The 27,186-nt window shown below is 36.9% G+C and overlaps 2 protein-coding genes across 3 annotated transcripts; one reads left to right on the top strand and one right to left on the bottom strand.

The window, feature by feature from the left end:
* Positions 1 to 305: 305 nt before the first annotated feature.
* LOC117335844 (uncharacterized protein KIAA0930 homolog) lies at positions 306 to 15,330 on the bottom strand. Its single transcript, XM_033896087.1, has 10 exons — positions 15,163 to 15,330; positions 11,988 to 12,142; positions 11,052 to 11,156; positions 10,322 to 10,399; positions 9,514 to 9,615; positions 8,829 to 8,969; positions 7,149 to 7,358; positions 6,466 to 6,640; positions 2,186 to 2,335; positions 306 to 1,691 (listed from the first exon to the last, which is right to left on the bottom strand). The coding sequence occupies exons 1-10, from the start codon at positions 15,284 to 15,286 to the stop codon at positions 1,651 to 1,653; spliced, it is 1,281 nt and encodes a 426-aa protein (XP_033751978.1). The 5' UTR covers positions 15,287 to 15,330; the 3' UTR covers positions 306 to 1,650.
* LOC117335843 lies at positions 15,305 to 23,370 on the top strand. 2 transcript variants are annotated; one of them, XM_033896085.1, is made up of 6 exons: positions 15,305 to 15,395; positions 16,982 to 17,723; positions 17,973 to 18,075; positions 19,387 to 19,559; positions 21,659 to 21,811; positions 23,125 to 23,367. In XM_033896085.1, exons 2-6 carry the CDS (start codon positions 16,993 to 16,995, stop codon positions 23,315 to 23,317), a joined length of 1,353 nt encoding a protein of 450 aa, XP_033751976.1. In that variant the 5' UTR covers positions 15,305 to 15,395; positions 16,982 to 16,992; the 3' UTR covers positions 23,318 to 23,367. The 2 variants fall into 2 exon arrangements, with proteins under 2 accessions (XP_033751976.1, XP_033751977.1); XM_033896086.1 differs by lacking the exon at positions 21,659 to 21,811 and having other exon boundaries at positions 23,125 to 23,370.
* The last annotated feature ends 3,816 nt before the right edge of the window (positions 23,371 to 27,186 follow it).

The following is a 27,186-nucleotide window of genomic DNA, read 5'->3' as shown; positions in this document are numbered from 1 at the left end:
CTCACTGAACTCCTTTAGTAGAAAGTCTTTGAGACAGTTGGTTATTTGATGTTGTGAAGATACTGCCATACATTTTACGGCACGTAATCCTCTGTCATAACTGACATTGTTGGAGTATAATCCACATATGATTACGTTTTATTCATATAACACTGAGTATGAAGTCTAGTATGGAGTATGAAAGTTTCTGGAATGTGTGTCACCAACATCATTAATCTTGAGATGAGGGAGACCTTAATCATGCCATAGACAATCTCGGTAAAGTCCTCCCCCTAGCTCCACCCCCCCCCCCCCCACTTCTCTACTGATATTGATTGTGTGTTGTACCTATACCAGAACTGTGGTCATAATGTTATATAAACTCTGTCAAGATAATCAGGCCACAAATTAATAGGTAATTTCCAAGTACATTGAACAAGGCCATTGAAACTACAATGTCATGTATTTCTGAATCCGTCTTAATACTGTACTTAGATTTATTAGATTTATATCTGAATAATATTTCCCTGGTTCATGTATGCACAGCATATATAAATGCCTTTTGGTTCACATACCAGCTGTCATCACTGATTCACATTTACCAGCTGTGCACACTGATTCACATACCAGCTGTGCACACTGATTCACATACCAGCTGTCATCACTGATTCACATTCCAGCTGTCATCACTGATTCACATTCCAGCTGTCATCACTGATTCACATACCAGCTGTCATCACTGATTCACATACCAGCTGTCATCACTGATTCACATACCAGCTGTCATCACTGATTCACATTCCAGCTGTCATCACCGATTCACATTTCAGCTGTCATCACCGATTCACATATACCAGCTGTGCTCACTGATTCACATACCTGTACCAGCTTTCACCAAGGATACATATACTGACTGTCACCACAATACTGATTCACATAACAGTTTTCACCACTGATTCACATAATGTAAGCACATGATGCTAATACTGATTCACATCTCAGCTGTCACCACTTATTTACTTACTGGATGACTCTACAGATTCACATACAACTGCCATCATTAATTTACTTACTGACTGACTTTAGGGATTCACATCTCAGCTGTTACAACTACCTAATTCAAATACAACTGCCATCATTAATTTACTGACTTCAGGGATTCACATACAAATGCCATCATTAATTCACTTACTGGCTGTCTCCTGTGATTCACATATCAGCTGTTTCCATTGATTCACATACAAATGCCATCATTAATTTACTGACTTTAGGGATTCACATACAAATGCCATAATTAATTTACTGACTTTAGGGATTCACATACAAATGCCATCATTAATTCACTTACTGACTTTAGGGATTCACATTTCTGCTGTTATCACTGATTCACATACCAACTGTAGATACCAGAACAATACATTTTACTTCTACCTGACATCAATAGACTGTATATTGATTACCACATCAACCATACTGGCAATCCTCATATGCTAAATAGTGATATGCTCTGTACCAGTCATCCTCATACATGTATTTTAACTGTACTGGCAATCTCCCTTGTAACTTCAAACCATTACTTCGGACTGGTCATCTTCATACGTTAACTGTGCCGGTCACACTAATTGCATTGGTCATCTTTGTACGACGTGTTTCAACCACGTCTCCTATTTGTCAGAAAAGCAAGGCAGGCTTTTGACGATTATCCAAAACATCTGCAAATAAAAGATTGAAAATCACACCTTACTATAGACGAAATATCCCAAACACAAGATTTATAATCTGTTTTCTCACAAAATCTACAAAAACATGAATAGCCATATTAACAAATACCTTCAGCTACCATAATGCATACTGGTGACCTTTCTCCCAATAACAAGCTGACCTCATTGAGTGCAGCTTAATATAACTATAGTATCAATTCATTAAAATAATATTTCAATCAAAGGATAATTTTATTTTTTCCTTTGCCGAGTCCAAGTTTCCTGTAATTCTGACCAGCTCAATTACCAGGTTTGATTTACTGATAGAGAAAAATTGGGCTGAACTTGCTAAAAGTTACGGTAATTATCTCAATCAGCATGATAATCAAAATTCTATGAATAGTGGTGGAAACCACATTTAAACAGTATTTGTAATAATAATTACCAGCATGGTATTTGTTGTATATATATTGTTTTTCCATATAGATTAACGTTGAATTATTTACCTGCGACTATCCGGTGCCATGGTAGTGTAATGTAAGTTAGGTAAGAGTTGAGAGCCACACTGTTTGCTCTTTTTCTTTCCTTAAATATGTGCCAGGCTTGTCCAAAACTTTTCCCGAGAAATCCATCATATTGCTCTTTGTTTTTTAGTTCTGAAAATATCAAGAGAATTTCTGTCGGTGAATATGGTTTTAGGTCATTGAGGAAGTTTGATTCCTCATTTATCAATATTGTTAACAATTACATAATGTTATTTTTAAAATTAAGACTTCACATGGATTTTTGTTTCAAAAAATAAAACTGAAAAGAATTTTTTGTGACCAATTACACAATACATTTTAACTTTACATGTAGATTCCTCTAAACAATTCAAATTCAATGATTTTCAATACAGTATAAACAATGATTTGGGAAAAACAGGACAAAAGATATCAAAACTCATGCTTAAATTTTGAAGCAGAATAGATCCATTTTATAAGTTTTTTACTAAAAAAAAAAGGCCTTTCGAAACAAGTAAGCTGGATATTGCGAATTAAACAACATATATTTCCACTACCAGCCCCACACTAAATCAAAGGGCCAAGGGCCCTGAGAAACGTCAGGGTCTGAGGTCATATTATAAGAAATTTAAAATTGGATTTTATAGTCTGACAGTTACATTTGTATCAGATGAAATGTCTTCATCTGGCCCTGGTATTTCTATTCTATATATATTCAAGAAAACATGTATAACATATATATCAGCTGACAACTTTACAATAGCTGAGTATAGTTCTTTCCCCATTTCTTTAATGCTTGTGGAAGATTATTGATATACTCCTGTATCAGTAAAGCTGCTTGTAAACTTTGAAAAAAGAATCAACTGAGCGACAAATCGGTCTATTAACAGAACATGTTGTCAAGTAACTACAACTAAAGATAAAATCCAAGATGTACACAGCCGAAGTTTTTTTAAATTTTATTTATACTATAAGTTATTAATAAGACCTATCAAACATCTATTTTATGACCCCTTAAGTAACACATTTTAACTCTGATAGAAAATTGCAGTCGCGTTGTTCGACGAGACATATCTAGTTTTGACACCGCCAGTACATCAGTCACGGATCATAATCATTAGATTCTTTTCAAACAACAAATAATAACCTTATTTAATAAAATCCTCACGAAAAACGGCAATGTAGTTTATTACAACTTAATTTTTGCCCTCAATTCCTGGTCATATTTCTTGCGTATTCTAGCGACTTACAAATGAATATGAAACTGCGAACGGTAGTTGGTTTGGTTACAGTAGACATAACCGTCATTTTGGCTGACTAGTGAAGAGTCACGTGACAGCTGAAGTTATCTCGTGGAATGCTCGGGTGCATTTGACTACGTAAATAGGATTGGTTTCAAGCTATCAAATGTTCCTGCATATGAACTCAGGATGAACAGATGTGGATAGTTTCTCTGTGAATGCATGTAAATTTCCACGACGATCAAACTGATTTTTCTACTTTCGTTTTCAAGACAGTATCGAGACAGAACTACGTAATCCTACGCCAACAAAATTGCATATACTGACGAGGAAAAGGTTAACAAGAGGCCCAGGGGCCTTAACGGTCATCTGACTCTTAATTAAAAACCTTATATTATTGTAGTATGTATTCTCTGAAGCAAGTATATAGTGGCACTGTTGGCCATGGTGGCCACCTTGGATTTCTGACCCACCCAATAAATAACAACACTTGGTAAGGACCATATCAGGATCATTTCTGGTTAGTTAGAGCTGAATCCCACTGGTGGAAGTTTAAAATAGGCATTGTTCAGGAAAACCATGATTGCACAATCATGTTACAAAGTGGCCGCCATGGCTGCCAAGTCAATGATTTTACGAGGCCAACAAATAACAACACTTTGTTGGCCCTCCTTCCTAAAAATCCTCACCAATTTCCAACTCAATAGCACTGGTGGAACTTGAGAAGAAGTTTAAAATGTTTTTTCAAGATGGCGGCTATGGCGGCCATATTGAATTACGGACCAACCCGGAAAATAACAACACTTGGTCAGGATCATATCAGGATCATTTCAGGCAAGTTTCAGCTCAATAGCACTGGTGGAACTTGAGAAGAAGTTTAAAATGTTTTTTCAAGATGGCGGCTATGGCGGCCATATTGAATTACGGACCAACCCGGAAAATAACAACACTTGGTCAGGATCATATCAGGATCATTTCAGGCAAGTTTCAGCTGAATAGCACAGGTGAAAATTGAGAAAAAGCATAAACTTTGTTTTTTCAAGATGGCGGATATGGCGGCCATCTTGGATTTCGGACCGACCCGGAAAATAACAACACTTGGTTGTGATCATATCAGGATCATTTCAGGCAAGTTTCAGCTCAATAGCACTGGTGGAACTTGAGAAGAAGTTTAAAATGTGTTTTTCAAGATGGCGGCTATGGCGGCCATCTTGGATTACGGACCAACCCGGAAAATAACAACACTTGGTCAGGATCATTTCAGGATCATTTCAGGCAAGTTTCAGCTGAATAGCACAGGTGGAAATTGAGAAAAAGCATAAAATTTGTTTTTTCAAGATGGCGGATATGGCGGCCATCTTGGATTACGGACCAACCCGGAAAATAACAACACTTGGTTGTGATCATATCAGGATCATTTCAGGCACGTTTCAGCTCAATAGCACTGGTGGAACTTGAGAAGAAGTTTAAAATGTGTTTTTCAAGATGGCGGCTATGGCGGCCATCTTGGATTTCGGACTGACCCGAAAAATAACAACACTTGGTCAGGATCATATCAGGATCATTACAGGAAAGTTTCAGCTCAATAGCACTGGTGGAACATGAGAAGAAGTTTAAAATATGTTTTTAAAATGTCTTTTTAAAATGGCGGCTATCGTGGCCATCTTGGATTTCGGACCAACCCGAAAAATAACGACACTTGGTCGGGATCATATCAGGATCATTTCAGGCAAGTTTCAGCTCAATAGCACTGGTGGAACATGAGAAGAAGTTTAAAATGTGTTTTCAAGATGGCGGCTATGGCGGCCATCTTGGATTTCGGACCGACCCGAAAAATAACAACACTTGGTCAGGACCATCTCAGGATCATTTCAGGCAAGTTTCAGCTAAATAGCACTGGTGGAACATGAGAAGAAGTTTAAAATGTGTTTTTCAAGATAGCGGATATGGCGGCCATCTTGGATTTCGGACCAACCCGAAAAATAACAACACTTGGTCAGGACCATCTCAGGATCATTTCAGGCAAGTTTCAGCTCAATAGCACTGGTGGAACATGAGAAGAAGTTTAAAATGTGTTTTCAAAATGGCGGCTATGGCGGCCATCTTGGATTTTGGACCTACCCGAAAAATAACAACACTTGGTCAGGACCATCTCAGGATCATTTCAGGCAAGTTTCAGCTCAATCCCACTGGTGGAACTTGAGAAGAAGTTTGAAATGTGAAAAGTTTACGCACGACGCACGGCGCACGACGACGGACGAAGCATGATGACTATAGGTCATCCTGACCCTTCGGGTCAGATGACCTAATAATTATACTCTTAAATAGTCTAGAACACCAAACATTAACATTTCATTTTAAATAATTGCAGTAAACACGGTTTATATCACTTAAATTGTGTCAATAATTGCTATCAAAATAGGAACTATATTAGGCTGTGGATGTATATCATTTGTATGACAGAAAAGAGGAATAGTTAGCCGGAACAGATCTGTCAGTAACAACATTTTCCCACCACGCCTATAACAGCAGGTGCCAAAGGCACCCTGACGTAGGGGCCGCGGTGGCCGAGTGGTTAAGGTGTCCCGACACTTTATCACTAGCCCTCCACCTCTGGGTTGCGAGTTCGAAACCTACGTGGGGCAGTTGCCAGGTACTGACCGTAGGCCGGTGGTTTTTCTCCGGGTACTCCGGCTTTCCTCCACCTCCAAAACCTGGCACGTCCTTAAATGACCCTGGCTGTTAATAGGACGTTAAACAAAAACAAACAAACCAAAAGCACCCTGACGTTAAAAATAGTAACAGTAACCTTGAACCCAAAATCCCTGAAACTTGAAGTTGATCTGTAGCTATACTACTAATACTGAAGTTACATACCAACTTTCACCAACATACCTTGAAGCATGGCTGAGAAAAGTGTTGAAAACTGAGTGGAAGGATGTACAGACAGACAGTCAGAAAGGGAAATCCTATATATAGACCCCAGGTTTTCACCGGTAGGGGATTATTATATAGAGTATATATTTTGTAAGGAGTAATTACCTTCCTGAATGGTGCCAGCCTCGACCTCATGACACCCGTCCACATCCAGTGTATGGTCAACTCTCTCCGTCTCTGACCGTGACTTCTTCATGCTCATCCTTCGAATCCCGCCACGCACCAGTGAGCCGAGCGAGGAGCTGGGATCACTCATTCTCCGCTGGGTGTACTGGTTTTGCTGTAGAAATGTTTATACCAATCTAAGACTGAATCCTGCTGACTTAATTATATATACAATGCTTATAATTGAAACAATGCTCCATTTGTGATGTATTTATATCACAGAACAAGAAAGCAGCTGTCTATAGTGGCCATCTTGCAATTATATACAAATACAGGACCAACCCAAAAATAGGAACCTTCTATCAAAACCAAATAATGAGCATCTTCATTCATTGAATCCTTGTAAGGACTCTCAGGAGTTGTAAGCTAAATGATGCAAGATGGAATAAGATTGACAACTATTGATGAAGTCCAATTGTGAGGTAATGACACTCATTTTCAAATACATACCTCCAAACTTTCTTCATTACACATATTTATATAACAGTTAAGTACTTCTATATATTTGAAACATTTACTGAACATCACATTATGTTCAAACTTATGAATATTCATCAGTATTCAGCTGATAAACATAATTATTTAGAGCAATAACCAGCAGGTCAATCAATGACTATACCAACCTGTTGTTGGTCACTTTCTTGACCATCAAAGTCCTCTACAGGAAAATTCTCCAAATCTGGCGTTTCTGGTCCTGAGCCTTCCACCCGACTGACTGCCACCTCAGCATGGCCTTTACTCTGTGGCCCCCGCATCCTCACAAACTCCACACGTTTATGGTTTTTGATCCATCCCAAAGACATGGTCTGTACCATCTTTGATGTCAAGCTCGCCTAAAACAAAGGGGAACGTCATCATGTTGTCCATTGTTATTCAGCTTCAAACTGTAACAGTCACACTAATAAATTGTGCCCTGATGACGGCCGGCCTAGCAGGCGGAAACATGTCGGCAGGATCATTTTCAAACCTGGACTCTGGAGTTGCTGCTCTTTTTCATACCTTGAAAGGGGACTCTGTATCACATTTTCTGATTATCTATATAAACTTTATTTAGCTTAAAACTTACAATTGCTGAAAAAGTCACATCATCATATCAATCACTTTAGCTGGCCCAAATAGAAGCGTATAACAAACTCAATGTAAGTCTTTACCCTATCAATTGAAAAATAGAGTGCTAGGAGAAAACCAAGGTGGTTGAGAAAGTACATTTGTTGGGTTGGTTTATTATTGTTTAATATTACATTGTATATCAACAGCAAAGGTCATTCAAGGATGGCCTCCTGTGCATGTGACGTGCATGCATGTGGTATAAGAAGGTATGTATGTTTTGGGAAGCTGCAGTATGTTCGTGTTAAGTCTCTTTATGATAGGCCAGAACTTTTGCCGATTTATAGTGCTACCTCACTGAAGCATACTGCCGAAGATGCCCATCAAGTACATTGTAACCACAATGCCTCACATGCCTGAATGAGTTACTACTGCATGCACCATCGGACCATCCATATAATATATATTTTTTATAATATATTACACTAATTCTAATTTCTATTTAAAGCAATTTCACATCTAGACCAAATTTATTGAAATCTGTTTTCAAACGCTTAATCAAATATACTATTTTCATTATATACAAATTCCTTTCAATAATTCAATTAACTCTGACTGTATATATTATAACCCATTCTTTTACTAAGACCAGTCAGGGGCAGAGTATTTACACCTTGGTAGAAAAGTGTGTTTGTTTGTTTTTGTTTAACATCCTATTAACAACCAGGGTCATTTAAGGATGTGCCAGGTTTTAGAGGTGGAGGAAAGCCGGAGTACCCGAAGAAACACCACTGGCCTACAGTCAGTACCTGGCAATTGCCCCATGTAGGTTTCGAACTCGCAACCCAGAGGTGGAGGGCTAGTGATAAATTGTCTGGACACCTTGACCACTCGGCCAACGCGGCCCTCGGTAGGAAAGAAATAATGAGGCCTTTAACTACAGGTACATATGGTACCAAATCTCAAAAGACTAAAAGCTATCTAATACTGTAACATTTCATATTCTATGGATTACTAAGGAGGAATATGTAGAATTATTAAGGAATTCAAAAATTTATGAAAAAAAAATCACAATATTTATTATAGGTTTGTATATGACTACAATACATTAGTATTGTATGTATCCTGTTATAAGCCCGGGGGACCAACACATTAAAGAACCGTTGGCTTATTAATATCATAAGCGACAATACTTACTCGAACATTGTATGTCTTTTTCAGGGCTTCATATTAAAATTATAAGCTACAATACTTACTCGAGCATCGTACACCTTTTTCAGGGCTTCATATCGTATTGAACCAAGAAAGATAACTCCTTGAAGAGTGCCCCTTCTGTCAGCTGCTGTGAGCTCAACACATACCATCTCACTGTCTCGTACAATGATGTCTCCAAACGCCTGAAAATACCGGATATTGACAAGTTTTGTGTCCTAAAGATACAGTAAAACTTGTTTATAACAAATTTCAAATGATCAGAAGAAATAATTTGTGTTACCCAAAACAGGGTTTTCAAATGTAGTAATGATGAACTAAGCGTAGTAGATTAAGCAGAAGTTACTTAATGGCGGAGACTGGGTTCAAACCCGACCTGCCGAGCAATTTATTTTTGTAATGTGGAGAAACAGTATCTAGGAGGTCCAGAAGTCTAATTCTTACAAAAGGCAAATGACTGATATAAATGATATTGACGGGAGAGTAAAACTGCTGTATTAATTCAAAGATTATAACTTTTACTACTTGGGGAAAATATACATTTCCCATTAAGTTTCATTTTGGAGACATACACTTTATTCAAATGAAAGAATGTCCCTTCAAAGCAAAAATTTTGATTTTAATTTACTTCTAAATAAACAGAAATCAGTATCAAACCTGCTTATCTTTATGAATGACTACCTTAATCTAAGTATTGGAAACATAAGATTTACAATAATTCAAAAGTACCTCTTCAAAATTGTCCACGGTGAAGAATATATTAGGGTATGTCATTTCTTCCTCAGTACCTTTGCTGTCCATTCTTCGTCTACTTGGGGACGGATAAACTCTCTGACAAAAGGAAAATGAAATAAAAATGCATGCACAACCGGAGAAAACCACATACATACAGTACATACTGCAGCTTTATGCGATAATAAACAGAGGTAAAAACATAGAAATTCACTTATTTTACCTCAGTCTTATAATCTGCAGTGTAGTAGCTTTAAAAATAAAATAAGAAACAAACAGGAACCAGAATTGTGCACCAAAGTCTGACTTAATATTCCTTGCTCACATATAAAAATAGTTCTTAAAATATTATTAAAGGGGAATAACTCCTTAGAAAACATTGACATAAATGATGAACTGCAATTATAATAGGAACTAATCTCCATGTACCTAGTTTAAGAAGGTTTTGTCACTGAAATTATATGACAATACTTAAAGAGAATGATTTTCCTTTCCTGACTAGCTCTTTAACCAGGAACACACTACTTAAAGACGGCCCAAAACACATTCATGTATACACAACACTTACAATGTATAATGTGGCTTTTCTGTGATTTGTCTTTTAATTAAATGATAATAAATGATACCTGAATTTATCCTCAAAAAGTCCCTTCTTCTAGTGTTAGAATTCAGTATTAAAGTTTAGGGAATGCTTATTTGTGAACTGCTTTTAGATTTGCATTCAAAATTGATGATTTTTCATCAGTAAATAAGGAAGCTTATTTGTGGGTATAGTGAATTCTGAAAAAAATATTTGAAAATTTACCTGTGAAAATTTTTTCAGGATCTGAAGATTACTTTCACTCGTTCTTGTACAGACTGCACATGTCACAGTGTACTCAAACTACAAATAAAATACTTGTTGAATTATAACATATTTATTAGTTGATATTGTCGGCAGGATACATTCAGGAATACAATTAAAGTTTGGAGGCCTTTTCAGTTTTACAAATTATAAACAGTGTACCAATAAACTTATTGGAATGTTTCCTCAACTGGTGTCTTCAATGAAATTGTACATTGTAAGCTAATCCAAAGGTTTTTTTTAATCAAAAACATATGACATGGGTATGATGCAAATTTAATAGACAATTCATTATCACAAAAACTTATGTCCCTATCAAATATATATATATTTTTGATAATAAAGAAATTATCCAGTCATTTTTGTTCATCACTATTCTCAAATCTTAGGTTGGTTATGAAGAATATAAGCCAATATTAAAAAAATTATTTTAATGCATTCAATTTTTCCCCTAATACCTTCACCATTTTTATTTCACCTCAACTTAGTATTGCAATATCCTGTACAGATTTATAATACAGATTATTAGTAACAATGCAGACTTTTGTTTCATAAAAAAAAAAAATCATTTAAAATTTAAAATGTCGTTAAACTTAGAACAACAAGAATTTTTTTAATTAAAGTTCAGTAATATTTATGAAATTGACACCTATATTTTTATTTGTTTTCCTGATAAAAAGCTGCTGCTTACCTGGTGTAGGATTATATTGAGGTATACAGTTTCTTCCCAGTTTATGGTTTTGTCCTCAAGGGACGGAACATTCTTAGAGGCTCTCCGATACACTTCGATCTCTGTCTGTCAACACATAAAAGAAAATTAATAAACTGAAGTAATATGTTATATCATAAAATATGGAACAAATATGAAAAAAAATTCTGCTCAAGTTACAATATGATTGTCTCAAAATAATGTATTTCAATACTGCTGATACAGCTAGATTGATCTGTAACAAATGGTAAATATTAGATATTTTCCAGAGTAATTTTTGTCAATACCAAAGTTATTACTGGTAGAATAACAACACCTGTTGTTGACATTATAAATTAATATTAATAGAAAAAAAAAAAAATTGGGATAAAGTTGGACATGAAAGTCATTGAAAATTTAGAATGGCAAATGCCATGAAATATGCAATTATGCATATCAAACATATACACAAAATTCCTCTTTCTTGTCAAAATACATCAACCAAAAAAAAAAGGTAGGCCTTAAGCTTTGAAACACCAATGTTTCCAGCTATTTACTACCAACCCTGACATATTTTTTGACAATATTCAAGGCAGGACTATCAAAGATACAATTCCTTGTCTATAGCTTATATCTAATTATTACAAATAATAAAAGATTTCCTGTCCTTCCTTAATTCATGTACCATGTAGATGTATTTTTGGTAATTTTCAAGGAAGAACTTTCAAAGTTGAGATTCCTTGTCTATAATATTAGTTTCATGAATAATAAAGGATTTTCCCTTCATCCTACATGTAACATGTATTTTTCTGGCATGTTAGCAGAAGCATGTACACAAATGTATTATTTTTTAGGCCTTATAATATATATATAGAAAACAGACAAAGTATATACAATCAGTACATTGTGTATACACATACAGGTATAATGCAAACCAACCTTTATGTAAAACTTCCCCTTTGGGTTTGGAGTCTTTCTGACATAAAACAACATGTCATCTCGGGTGTCATCTGTTGATACTGAGCCACTGAGGAAGTATTTTGTGAATAGACTGGTCCAGAAATCATTCACCGTGCTGGGAACTAACTCAAACTCTGAAAAAGTAGACAATTTAATTTTATTACATTTTTACCAGACGAGTGAGATATCGAAAGTTATTCATTCTATAAAAGCGATAATTTTCACTAGTGAGAAATATAACTTTTTCCAACATTTTTCAGTTGTAAAAAATACCACTTTTTTTATTTGACCAATTAGAACGTTAACACTGCTTGCTAACAAAAATAGGGAAAATTAAAATTTGCATATATATAGCTCTATATCATGTTATATGACGTCATAATACAAGATAGAATACATTATGTCATGATTTGGCATACATTTGTGAGTCTTTGACAGAGAACCGCAATGAATTCTGGGAAAGATTGAGCTGTCTCGGTATATTTTGCTGTAAAAAATGAAATAAACAGAATATCTGAAGACACTTGTTAGTGTAAGATATCCTCTATATCATTTATCATGCAGACATAGACAACGGAAGGTCATATAACACCCAGAAACAAACTATAGAAGGTCAGTGGGAAACATGCCTTACAAATGTAAAGACCACTTATACTAGTACTGTACACTTCCATCTGGGCCAACAATACAGCGAATTACTGTTGATTGATCTGAATTTTACTGCATTTTGTAGTAGAACTAAATCAAATGAAGTTTACAAATGTAAATGTAAATTCATATTTAGAAGTTTTGTGGAAAATGAACATGGAACTTAGAGTTATGTTAATGATATAACCATTGCCTCTGTTTTGTAATATAAGGAATTTGGAAATTTTGTCTTCTTCTTTTAATTATGGAACCTCCGTCAAAAATGACGATAACGGTCACAGGAAGGATCGTTGTATGCTTTTAAAAGAAGTTAAAAAGTGCGGGGATTTGGGTACAGTGAGAGGGTTTTTTTTAAAAAAAATTTAGTGGAAACTTTAAGATAAAAACATTATGAGGGTGTGTTTACGGTGTGTGTTTGAGATCATCAAGGGCTGCATTGTATATATTTGCCTTGAAGATCTCTAGTGTGGTGCATTGTACTGCTGCCACCGGGAGGAGGTTCCATTGTGTTATTGTGTGTGGGAAAAAGGAGTATTTGTATGTGTCATTGGTGGCAGATAGGTGTCTGAAGGTGTAGGGGTGTGTTTGCCTTGTCCTAGGGTCTGCTGGGTGCATGATGCCGTGTGGGTCTATTGCGACATGATGGTGAATGATTTTGTATAATAGTATGAGTCTGGTCTTGAGTCTACGTGTTTGAAGTGTGAGCCAGTTGAGTTTGTCCATCATGTCTTGTACTGAACTTGTGTTGTGGTATCTGTTTTGTACGTATCGTGCTGCTCTGCGTTGAATTTTTTCTATTTGGTTGATTTGGTTTGTGTTGTGCGGGTCCCATATGGAAGAGCAGTATTCCAGTTTGGGTCTCACTAGGGCTTGTATGCATGTTCTTTTATATGTTGTGAGTTTATTTTCAGGTTGCGTTTTAGGAAGCCTAGTGATCTGTTGGTGTTTGCAGTGATGTTGTTGATGTGTGTATCCCATTTGAGATTTTTCTGTAATGCGAGTCCTAAGTATTTGCTGGCGTCGACTTCTTGCAGTGTGTGGTCATGCAGTTTGTAGTTGTATGTTGTTTTGGTGCGTTTGTTTGAAGTGGATATGATATTGCATTTGTTTGGGTGAAATTTCATGAGCCAGTCTTGTTCCCACTGTCCTGCTGCGTTTATGTCTTGTTGTAATTTGTGTGCGTCGTCTATGTTGTGGATTGTCTTGTAGATGATGCTATCGTCGGCGAAGAGTCTGAGAGTGCTGTGTTTGATGTAGTCTGGTAGGTCGTTGATGTATATGAGGAAGAGTATGGAGCCCAAACAGGTTCCTTGAGGTACTCCTGAAGTGACTTGGACTTTGTCCGATTGTTTCCCTTCAAGTAATACTGTTTGGGTGCGGTGTGTTAGAAAGTCTGTAATCCATGTGAGTGTGTTCCCTGTAATTCTGTAGTATTTGAGTTTGTACTGGAGGCGTTTGTGTGGGACTTTGTCAAATGCTTTGGCAAAATCCATTATGACAATGTCTGTCTGTTTGTTTGTATTGTTATTTAGTGTTAGGTCGTGTATGAATGTGGCGAGTTGTGTTTCGCATGATCTTGAGGAGCGAAAGCCGTGTTGGAGGTTGTAGAGTATGTAATTGTCCTCTAGATGTTTCATTGTTGCGCTTGTGATGATGTGTTCCATGATTTTGCATGCGATGCAGGTGAGTGAGATTGGGCGGTAGTTAGTGGGGTTGTGTTTGTCTCCTTTCTTGTATATTGGGTTTACATTTGCGTGTTTCCAGTCGTGTGGTAGTGTCCCTGTGCTGAGTGAAGTGTTGAAGATTTTTGTGAGTATGGGTGCTATATATATATGGGGTCTTTGATCATGAGCTGTTTAAGAATTTTTCCGTGTATTTGGTCAGGTCCTGTCGCTTTGTGGGGATTTATGTTTCCTAGTAATTTGTCTACTCCGTTGCGTGTAATGTGGATTTGTGGCATGGTGGGGTGTGGCGATGGTCCTTTGTCTGGTATATTGTTGTTTTGTTCTGTTGTGAATGCGGCTTGGAATTCATGATTGAGGATGTTTGCTTTTACGGTTGGGTCTGTAGTGAGATGTCCGTCTTTGCGAAGGGATGTGATGTCAGTATTTTCTTTTCTTGTGGTTTTGATGTAAGAGAATAGTTTTTTGGGGTTGTATTTTCGGTAAGAGTGTGGGGAGTCTGGTTCGTTTATGGGTATGTCTTCGATCATTTTTTCTATGTAGTTTAGTTGTCTATTAATATCATAAAATGTAAACATGTCGACAGATGTGACAGAGGTGGAAGACAGGGAAGTTGTTCAGGCAAACAAATCATAAGACCTCATTTAAAAGCTACCCCAACGAAAAACACCAACTGCACGGAATCTCTGAAATTAAAGCGTGTTACTGACAGCAAAACACGTAATGACATGATGAAAAGGAGTTTGTTTTGGTTAGCTAGGGCGGCACCAATAATCGACAAGGAAGCAAACTATTCACAGAGAGAAATAATACAATAATCGAACCTCCGTCTGATGTGAACTTGACAACGTCTTTACATCGTTCCTGAATGATGGAAGTCAGCATCTGCTGAATAGAACTACTTGTTTTCATCTGCAGTTTATCTCCTTCATCCTGATCGTCTGCCATTTTTTATCTACACACTCACTTCCGGTTCCGGTGAAATGTCAAAAACATAAACACGTGAATATTACACCATTATAATTAATTATTTCACCATCGATTACAGAACTAACAGGTATGTATCGAACTCAGTGTTTGCGACTTGTGAGGGATTATTTGTGAGCCTAAACTGTATTTCCGCTAAATATTTCAGAAAATGGATACCAATTATTCTGTATTCTAGTGTAATAAAGTGTAAATATTGAATTGCTTTATCATTAAGGTGGATCATGACACTTGACTTGTACTCCCCATATTTCGCCAGCATATAAAAATCAATATCATCAAATAAATATATACTAAAATAGTATATGATTATTATATTTATGCCAACTATAGTTGATATCAATAAATGACTGAGTTAAATTAGCTCAAAACTTTTGTATGAAAATTTGAGAAAAGTTGACTAGCGGACAAGCATTTGATCTGAATGGCAACGCCCGTGCACAGGTAACCGGACCGAGTCTACACGGATTAGCCTCAAGATTGCCTATGTCTGGTTAACTTACACACATTTTTTGTGTGTAATGTAAAACCAGAGATGCGTATAATACCCGTCTCTGGTAAAACTAAAGAATTCCGAGAGCTTATCTAATTTTTTTTATACGCCTGACGAAAGACGGGGACATATTATGTTATCATGTTGGCGAGTGGGCGGGCGGGCGGTTGGGCACACATGGTGTCCGGACCATAACTCCAGTACTCCATGATGAGCCGGAGTGTCGCATACCAAAATCATGCCCCTTACCCCCGTATTTGTGGAGTTATTCCCCTTTGATGATTTTACTTGTCCGGACCATAACTCCAGTACTACTCGACTCAGGCTCTCCATATATATATACTTGACACAAATATACATATTGATGAGCCAGAGTGTCGCATACCAAAATCATGCCCTGTACCCCCTTATTGATGGAGTTATTCCCCTTTGATGATTTACTTCGGGCACATATGGTGTTGAGCTCTCCATACTTAAAACAAATATACATCTAGATGAGCCGGAGTGTCACATACCAAAATTATGCCCCTTATCCCCTTATTAGTGGAGTTATTGCCCTTTGATGATTTTGCTTATCCGGACCATAACTTCAATACTACCCGACCTAGGCTCTCCATACTTGACACAAATATACATCTTGATGAGCCGTAACATTACAACCTGTGAAACTACCTCCTTCCCAGTGTCAAATATTGTGTCGGGCGTATGTTGTGGCCCTCCAATGGGCCCTTTTTTTTTTTTTGTGAAACAGTTACAATAATTTCATTGTGTTTACATGTCTCAAATCTTCTTAGCACAAGTGTACTGAAGTACCTTAACTGATTAATCATCCATATGCATGCATATATGATCTCCATGATTGAGAAAAAATATATATATCTATATTAACAAAAGTAAATTGAAGTCACACATATTACCACAATTATCTGTATCATATTGTATACATGTAGCTGCATGGTGAGGTTTGTTGGTGACTTTAATTTCAGTTTCATATGTTTACTGTACATGCTTGATGTAATTTAATTTTATGACATTTCATCCATTTATATATTTAGCTGAGTTTTCTCCTGATACCAGACTTACAATGTGGACATGTCAGTGCCAGAGGAAGCTCAGGCTGTATGTATAAGGCTTAATTTGCTGATTATTTTCATCTCTTTCAGATTTATTTGCTATGGCTTCAGACGAGAAAAAGACGAGTTATTTCATAGCCAAGTGTGACAGTATAGCATCGTTACGTAAATGTATTGACACATCAAGATGGGCGTGTAGAAATCGCAGAGAGCCCCCGCACCCAAGTGACCTCCTCACACATGCCCGGACCAATAACAACCGTGTTGTCATCATTTTCAGTGTAAACAATTGTCATGGGTGGCACGGCTATGCTGAAATGGCAAGTGGCGTTGAAAACCAAGCATCTACAAATAGCTGCTCTAAGGGAACCAAAACAGAACTTAAATCTGTAACTGAAAACACATCAGAATCAACAGAAAATAAACACTTGATCGATGAAAATGTTTCTAATCACACTGATTGGAATTACTTTGATGTTAAATGGATAACACATTTTCTGAATGATTTTGGTGAAAGGTGTCTCAGTTCTAAAGCAACAGAGGGAGAAGAATATAGATTGACAGACAACACACCATTAAACAAAGCCCGCAATTGGCAGGAAGTACCTTCTGGCATTGGAAGCAATTTATGTCTTTTGATTGATAAGTTTTATGAAGAATTAAAATCCAAAAGGCAGGAAAAAATGAAAATGGCAGAGGAAAATCAACCTCCTCCATTTTTCCATTCCTCAGATGAAGTGGGTTTGATGAATGAAAACTGGATGAAAATATCAGAGAAAATCACACAGGAGCTTGGCAGTATCATAATGGCATGTCCTTTTGGTAGCAGAAGGTACACATTTGTTTTACTTGTAAATTATTATTAAGAAATAGATACAGAGGAAAACATTAACAGTATTTATTTGTAAGACTATCAATTAAAGCTTGTCAATTTGCAGCATTAATTTGAGGTTCATTAATTCTTTGAACATTTGAACAAATTCACAAGCTTATAAAATAACACTATCAATTTTACATGTTTCAAATATCAATAGTTTACAACTTCTACAATTGTAAAATGACATTGACTTGTCTGTTTCAGGTATAACTTACACACCCCTACAAGTGATATGGACATGTTCCTGGTGTACCAGGCAAGGACACGAGATATTTTGGGATTTAACCCTCCCAAACAAACTCTTAAGGTATATATACATTATACATGTGTAGCAGGTTTTAATTTTAAAAGTGTATGTAACAGAGTGCAAGATTAGTTAAATTTAAATGACTGCCTCCATTAGGGATCGAACCAAGGACCTTTGGCTTACATGTACTAGTCTTATGATCATCTGATCGAACTAAAGTGAAGATCTCTCTTGCTGAGCGGCATATTGCGGCTAGTATTTACCAGGGTTACACATGTACACTCCAACTCCAGGAAAGAACTCATCCTCGAGTTTCCAGGGGTAATAGCGATGCTTTTGCAAGCAGTGATGGGTTTCATTCCTGAGTTTCTACATGGGTGCCAATGTAACAGAGCGTAGGATTAATTATATTTAAATCACTGCCTCCGCTCGGGATCAAACACAGAACATCTGGTTTACTAGTCTTACGCTCAACCAATTAAGCTAGCCGAGCAGTTGAGTATGTTGAATGTGGCTAGTATTTACCAGGGTTACATATACATAGAGATACAGTTGATATATAGCTTCATGCTAGATGGAATTTCTCTTAAGCTAGTCAGTAGAGCAGTAGACCAGTAAGCAAAGAGTTTCTGTTTCGATCCCTAGTGGAGACACTCTACTCTCTTTACTGTTACATGTTCAAATAAAGCGTAATAGTAAACCATCTGTCCTCCACAGTATTATGAAATCATTAAACTAAAGAAACCACAAATAAATGTGCTGAAACAGATTAGTTAACTTATATTTTTAAGAAAGTCAGCTTATAATATCAAGATCATGTCAACTGTACATGATTCTTTACAGAGTTATTCCCCCTTGTTCACCATAAAGCATTTGCTGTACATGTATATATATATAATGATATTGTATAGTGATGCCATTATCACATTGACTACAAATGTCAAATTTCTCAGAAGTTGGGTTAACTTTTCATAGCTTTATATGTGATAAATGAAGATTGCTTCTATGGCATAAAATAGCCTGAGTTTCCTTTGGCCCTGACACCATGTCTGGTGTAGGACATGGTGGCAGGGCGAAAGGAAACTTGGGCTAGGCATAAAATAAATAACTGTTTTAGGTATATTCCATTGTCGGATACCTCTGGTCGTTTGCACTACACTTCACTACACTTATCATGGGCGGACAATGGACATATACAATGTACATGAACTTGCCAATTTCATTATTAAGGAGGAAGACTCCTAATTGTTTAAAAGATTCAAAACTTAAGACTTAAAACAAAGGTCCTCCTCTCAATGGCTGTAGATGGAAAGCACTAGGTCATGTTGTTTGTAAATATACTAGCTTTCATATTGTTTTATTCATCTCCAGAGTGAGCGAGAGTCTTGTGACTTTACCATCCATGAGATATTCCATTTCGGAGAACTTCTGATGTCTGGAGACCATCGCTGTGTAGAGACATTATTTGTTGCAGACGAAACTCTAGTCCACACAAGTGCGGCATTCAAGCGTCTCCAGCAGCACAAACATTTGTTTGTGAACAGGTGACTGCTCTTTGTAATGTAAACATGTATACCAGACACTTTAAAATCTGTAAACCTGTCTATTGTACTCAAAGTGTCTTCCATAAACTTAAGTCTTTCATAAACTAGACACTTCATACTTTAGTAATTTGGTAATTTGTATTTATACAGATTCCTATCTTATCGCATAACTGGCCCATTCCACCAATACCATATAATACAATCATGTTATAAATATCGTAAGGTGCATGTGTAATCATGATTTCACTGTACATTTGATATTTTTGACGTGGCAAAATTGTCTTTGTAGACAAATTAATAACACATACCATCCAGGTTGAAATTTGGCTGTCCATCATAGAAATGAATTTAGAGTTTTCATGAGTTATGTGATCAATAGAATCTTACACTTGTGACTATATTTTGTATGAAAAACGGAATTTATTTGATTAATATTATAAAGTGATATGTCATTCTCTTATAGGCTCATAGTGTATCAAAAGATTGCATGATCTTGACTAATATACATGTATAAGATTTATTAGAGTTAAATGTATTGATATGCCACAAGCCTTTAAGCAAGTTGAAATCCATCTACATTTTTGTTTTGTATATATATTATACGAGGGATGATTGATATGTTGTGAGCCTCGTATTGAAGGAGGTAGTCAATGATGTTCTTTTTAAGTCCTACTATTCTCTGACTACATAGGGTCGTGTACCCAAGGACTGGTCTCATTTGGTTAGTTTACAAAATGTATATCGATGAGGTAGCGTTCTAAACAAGACAAGCAGCTTTTGCAAAATGGACAAAATCGGTGAAGGAGCAGTGATTCAATATTTGCATAAAAAAGGTTTAACACCTGAGGATATCCATAATGATATGTTAGCAACAGTATGGAACAATGTTGCAACCCCAGAAATGGTTTATAAAGTTCATGATATTGTTATGACTGACAGACAAGTCACAGAAAGATATAGCCGGAAGAGTTGGCATTTCACAGGAAAGAGTACATTCCATTCTGACCCAGGATCATGCAATGAGAAAGCTTTCGGCCCGATGGGTACTAAGACTTCTGACAGTTAATCAGAAGCACACCAGTGGCACATTATCGTGTGCTAACTTTAACCTTTTTGAGGAAGATCCTGCCAACTTTATTCAGAGATTTGTCACTATGGAGGAAACATGGGTCCAGCATTTTACCCCAGAGACCAAACAACAATCGAAATAATAGAAGCACCCTGGCTCTCCCCTACCAAAAGCAGGCAAAGACTGTTCCATCAGCTGGGAATGTTATGGCATCCGTTTTCTGGGATGCATATGGTATTCTGCTGATAGATTATCTTCAAATGGGACAAACAATCAATGGCACATACTATGCTTCACTTCTAAGGCAGTTACGGGAAAATATTAAGTTTAAGCTCCGCGGAGAGCTCACTAAAGTGTGTTATTCCATCAGGACAATGCTCCTATTCACAAGTCTGTCATTGCCACGACTGCACATCCGCCTTATTCACCTGATCTTTCGCCATCAAACTTTCATCTATTTCCAAAACTGAAAGCAGCTATTTCAGGCACCCATTGTTGATGTCGTACATGTAGTGGATGACTTTTTGAACAGCCAAGAAAAGGAGTTCTGTTAAAGTGACAATGAGGCCTTTAAACACCGCTGGCAAAAGTGTATAGATACTGAAGGGGATTATGTTGAAAAATAATACAATATGTCCTGCAAAATTCAAATCCTTCAATTTGAGGTTCACAACATACCAATCAGCCCTCGTATACACAATGAACATATTTATGAATGAGTTAAAGACATTTCAGATGACGTAGTCATTGGTCCTCTGTACCTGGATTACTAGAAACTTAGAAATCTTTATAAATCACAAATTGTAAATTGTTTTGATATGTCCGTTAAATTTTGATAATATCAATGGATGGCTTATAATTGCAAACCAATCTACTATGTTGTACATGCAGACAGTGCTGTTTGCCTTTATGTTAAGATATAATGAATGGCAGCAAAATTTCACATGTAATTTTCATTGTACTTATTGGTAGAATCTGCCATGAGTAATACCTTATGACACCTGCATGTTTTGGTTGTAATTGTTGGTAGGATCTGCCTTGAGAAATACCTACGTGATGCCTGTGGAAGTAAGGGAACCAAACAGCTGCATCGCTGGACAGATGGACATTCATCTACAGAAGTCCTTACCGACCGGATGTCTAAACTTTCTTACATCATCATCCGCCTCCTTCAGAATGCAGCGTAGGTATCAGGCCCAAGGGGCCCGTAAACCAAGTCATGGTGTGACGTAGGTGTCAACTGTTATTTCAAATGCTGCTAGTCCTGAAAGTCAAAATGCAATTTGACCAAATCTTGCGCAGAGCGCCTTCGAATTAACGTGACGAAAAACGTATGAAAAGAGGATGACTGCCTAGGGACAGACACGAATATGGGAAAAAGAGGGTAGCATTTGAAATTGTCCTTACTGTTGTTCCAATAAACACTGTCGTGTACCAGTCAGGGAATGATAAAAAAGGACAATAAGATCATAGCAGATAGTTTTATACTTTAAGCTACATAATCATGTATTTAAAAGTAAACTATGACGGAGACAAGTACAAACTAGAACTCAGAAATAGTGAAAATTTATATTACAGCATTTAATTTCTGCTGTTTGGTTCATAAACAACTGTTAATCCTTTCCTTCGCAAAGTTGGGCGAAATGTTGAAGTCGGGAGCCTTTCCTTCTATTGAATTATCAAAAAATATATTTTTTATCTTCATTGCCAGAAAGACTCCGCATTGCCAACTGTTCTTAAGCAATTTGATGTTTATTTTCACAACTGTATTATATTAACAAAAAAAAAAAGGAAAATGAAATTGTTTACCTTGCGAATTGGTCTTCCCTTTGTAACAAGTCCAGCAGAAATTGTTACGGATTGGTTCCAGAAAGTGATGCATTTCGGAAATGGATCGGTCCCAAACAATTACTTTAATGGAAATTGTGAGCATACAAATCATATAGCTTTAAGTGCACACCTACCTTCTGTAAGACTATTTCAACAAATATTGGCATTTGGTGGTTTAAGTCAAAAGAATCGAATAACAGGCCAAGTCTATATAAATTCTCTCCTAAGACCATTCCCTAACGGGTATAACGTACATGGCAGTGTTAAAGAAGTTTTTATCAACTCCGGTACAATGTTTTATATATTAAAGGACGATAAAGGCATACCTTTGAACTTCTTCTGCTGGAGCGATTTTGATACAAAAATTGATAAACAGTTCCCAGGGTTAAAGAAGTGTGAATTTGGTATATTACGAAGTTCATCTAGGTCTGTCCCTCGAGTTTAGGGGGAAGAGGGGTTGTAAATTACTTACGTTTTCATTTATTAAAGCTCAAGGTAACTCCCAAATTTTGGGGCAGAGGGGTTGGACCAAATAAACGGAACAATGTTAATCTTATCTATGTGATTAAGCAATGTACGTACGTGGAATTTGAAAATAAAATGTATTAAACACGAATGAAATATTGACTTAGAAACCTTTTTGAAAGCTGTCTTTTTTTGTTCTAGTGATATCGTCAAAGGCGGCAATATCATAGTGTACAGGCCCGAGGAATCGACAGAGAGGGCAACGCTAATGAATATTCGGCAAGGCACACCGACAATAGGGGAAACTTGGGGCGAGATTAACAGGTATGTAATAGGCTCATTTGACTGTGTTAGGAAATGTTCTGATAATTACGATAATATGAAGAAATGGTAGTGAAAATTTATTGTTTAAATATTGCAAATAAAACAGTTGAAACAGACAGTGTAACACAACACCATATGGTTTACAATAGTTAATTTTATTTGTACTTCACGTTGTGTCTATGTAGTCATAAAGTTTATCACATCCATGTCCATGGTTCGCTCTCACCCTCACCTCCGCGTGGCCTCTCTTCTCCCTCTCCCGTTCGTGCTCTCCCCATGGGAGCTCTCCCTTCCCCGTCCGGGGGAGCTCCCTCTCCTTCAGCGTTCTCCTCTTACACCTTTAGCTTTCTCCCTCTATATCTAATATCCCGTGTACTTAAGTTTAGCAACGTTCCTTCAGCCCCGCCTCTCTGCATATAATTAACATTGCACGTGCGGAAACATATATACCTGATCATTGCTCCCCCTCCAAGTAATCTATCTACTATTGTCATCGCTTATCCTGACTATAGCAATACCATCTAAGATTGGAGTGATCCTTTCCCTGTTCTATCACTCAGGAAATCACGCGGCCTACACCCCTGAGCTCTGTATCAAATTCTACACTCAACCTGTCAATCACAGGTGTTGTTTTCCCTAGTCGAGTATTGCATGACTTCTGACCTGCTCTCTCTGATAATTACTATTTTAAATGATGTATTAAACTTCTACATATTCTAAGCCCATTTTGTTACATACCTTCACCGCCAAGAATATTAACTAATATTCCGTAATCAATATACAAAATGGCACATTATCATGCTAATCATGTATGAAAGATATTGTAATCTATTATAATGAATACTCCGTTTCTCTCGATTCATGTCCATTATACTTCTAGTGTCCTATTTGAAACACATTTCTTGTTTATTCCGTTTCTAGAATACTTTCAAAAGCTTCCGAGGTATGTCCTATTAAGAATGAATACTATCACTTTATACCTGTCCAATAAACTTAAAGCTTCCAGTGTCATATTCTAAATGCTAACATCCAATTGTACATGCAATAAATTTTTCACCAGTCAGTTATACTTCCTGGTATCAGTTCACAACACAGCACACGACAATTATAGTTCAAGACGGCAATATTTCAATTCACAAAATGAATCATCCCTTTACTAAGGTACTTAATCCAACAGTTGACGAAAGCAATTGATCCAACAGTTCGTTTACTACTATAATTGTTATCAGTTTTTGATAGTTTAGACGACAACAGTCTATTCCACGTACAACAAACACCTTGTCAATATCAAGGTCACACAAGTTACAATTCCACAGAGTTCCAATCACGATAATACAGAACCTGACACAAATAATACTAGCTATTCGGTCACAGGTAGTGCTCAGCAAACTTCGGTAACAGATTCCATCGCTAATCCACAAGGTGCATCTTCCACCTTACATAATAACGGAAAACTTTGGTACCATCCAAATGTTCTCCAACAGGGCCTGTCCGTCCCTGCCATGGCGATGGGGTAACTATTCACGTTCCCACGAAGCGTAATCCTCACTTCCCGTATCAGCAAACGGCATCACCTCTGAGAAATAATTCCAATTTCTCAACTCTTCAATGGAATATGTTACAGAATTACCAACTCACCAAACCAACCACAAATTTTCGCCCAAGTGTTAGGTTTCGTTACGATTTTTCCTAATTCTTCATCAACACACATATCTACTGTATTTACTTGCCTTATCAATTGAGCTCATTGCGCTATACATCATGAACCCCTTCCGTTGTCACCATGTGGTTCAGATACCACTCTGAAAAGTTTCACTTGTCCATTATTGACACCACATCCACATGATCTCAAGACAATGATATCTTAGGTCAAGTAAATTTCACGTGGCCCTTTTCAATACTAATTTTACAACACAAGTTTCACTTACACAAGAATGAATACACTGGTCACATCCTCAGTCACAGCATCGCTATTGTTACTACTATTTACAGTTTCGTATCACGCAACATTGTCTACAAACTGCTGCTTTCTCTAAAAGTAAAGTTTCTCCAGAAACAATGGTTGTCTAGGTCTCTTTCTTCCGATGATAAGGATAGTGATTATATTTAACCTCTTCATAACGAATGCCCGTTTATACTTTATCAATTTTAATTAGTCCAATATAAACCTGTTCCTATCCTGGTCACGTGCACCAAAATAAACTCATAGGTGTAACACAACACCATATGGTTTACAATAGTTAATTTTATTTGTACTTCACGTTGTGTCTATGTAGTCATAAAGTTTATCACATCCATGTCCATGGTTCGCTCTCACCCTCACCTCCGCGTGGCCTCTCTTCTCCCTCTCCCGTTCGTGCTCTCCCCATGGGAGCTCTCCCTTCCCCGTCCGGGGGAGCTCCCTCTCCTTCAGCGTTCTCCTCTTACACCTTTAGCTTTCTCCCTCTATATCTAATATCCCGTGTACTTAAGTTTAGCAACGTTCCTTCAGCCCCGCCTCTCTGCATATAATTAACATTGCACGTGCGGAAACATATGTACCTGATCATTGCTCCCCCTCCAAGTAATCTATCTACTATTGTCATCGCTTATCCTGACTATAGCAATACCATCTAAGATTGGAGTGATCCTTTCCCTGTTCTATCACTCAGGAAATCACGCGGCCTACACCCCTGAGCTCTGTATCAAATTCTACACTCAACCTGTCAATCACAGGTGTTGTTTTCCCTAGTCGAGTATTGCATGACTTCTGACCTGCTCTCTCTGATAATTACTATTTTAAATGATGTATTAAACTTCTACATATTCTAAGCCCATTTTGTTACAACAGCTAGGAGATAACAATAAAAATTGGAAAAAAAGTATGCAAAATGAAATCTATGGAAGGAACGTCTCGAGACAAAAAATGTACATTATTTCTATAATTTAATTATAATGTTTAGGAGGTATGAAAAATATATCAATATATATAAATAGTGTAAACTTCATATATACCTCCATTTATTATTATATAAAAGTACAATACTCGTATTCCGAGCCTACATCGTGAACAGAAAACATGTGGTGATGACTGTCGACTTTCGTGGTTAGGATTTAATGACTTTCCATCTGTTTGTCTGCCAACGTCTTTGATATGTTTTCAGAACATCTCTTCTGTTCGTCTAAAATTTCCTGTTGGAGATTTAATTTTTGTCAGAATATCGTATACTTGTTTCAGGCTGTTGTCCGGTATAGAGGATAATAAGTCAAGCGTGTCCGAAAACGCCGAGGATATGACTGCCTTTCTAGAGGACTGGCTTATTCAACTCCGACGAGATCAATTCTTTTGATACACAATTATTGTTTCTGTTGTTAATGATATCATATATCTATATTTATAATGATACATGTATTTGTTATATTTTCATACATGTTGTTTATAAAAATAAATACACTGTATTCCACAATGCGTTTCTGGTTTGCGTTGTATACATGTAATTCGTCACACTCAGGTGGTTTACCAGAAGTGAATTGAACAAATTTGAATGTTCATTGACATAACTGTAGTTATAAACCTGGTAATGCACATTTGCTGCAAAAGAAGTTGTTTATTTAGGTCACGTTATCACAAAAGACAGTGTCCGTGTGGACAATTCCAAAATTGAGGCGTTAAATCATTTCCAACCCCAAAATCTCAATATGATGTTAGAAGTATTTTACATGGAAGTTTAGAAATCCAGAAGATATTCCAGGAAAATGAAAATGGCCCTATGTTCGAGAAGGGAAGTGTCATGAACCAAACATGTCAAGATCAATGTTTTATGTATGTACACATTTTAAAGTCCTAAGCTCTCGTGTAGCACCATTGGGCTTCATTGATATGGCTTATCCTTGCCATTTTGCCGAATGCTTCGTTTCAAGCATTAGTAGAGCATTTTCGGTTAAAAACAATGAACATTA

Source organism: Pecten maximus, chromosome 10, assembly GCF_902652985.1.
Source record: "Pecten maximus chromosome 10, xPecMax1.1, whole genome shotgun sequence".
Taxonomy (NCBI): domain Eukaryota; kingdom Metazoa; phylum Mollusca; class Bivalvia; order Pectinida; family Pectinidae; genus Pecten; species Pecten maximus.
The sequence above is the reverse complement of the archived record's forward strand: the minus strand, read 5'-3'. Positions and strand labels throughout refer to the sequence as shown.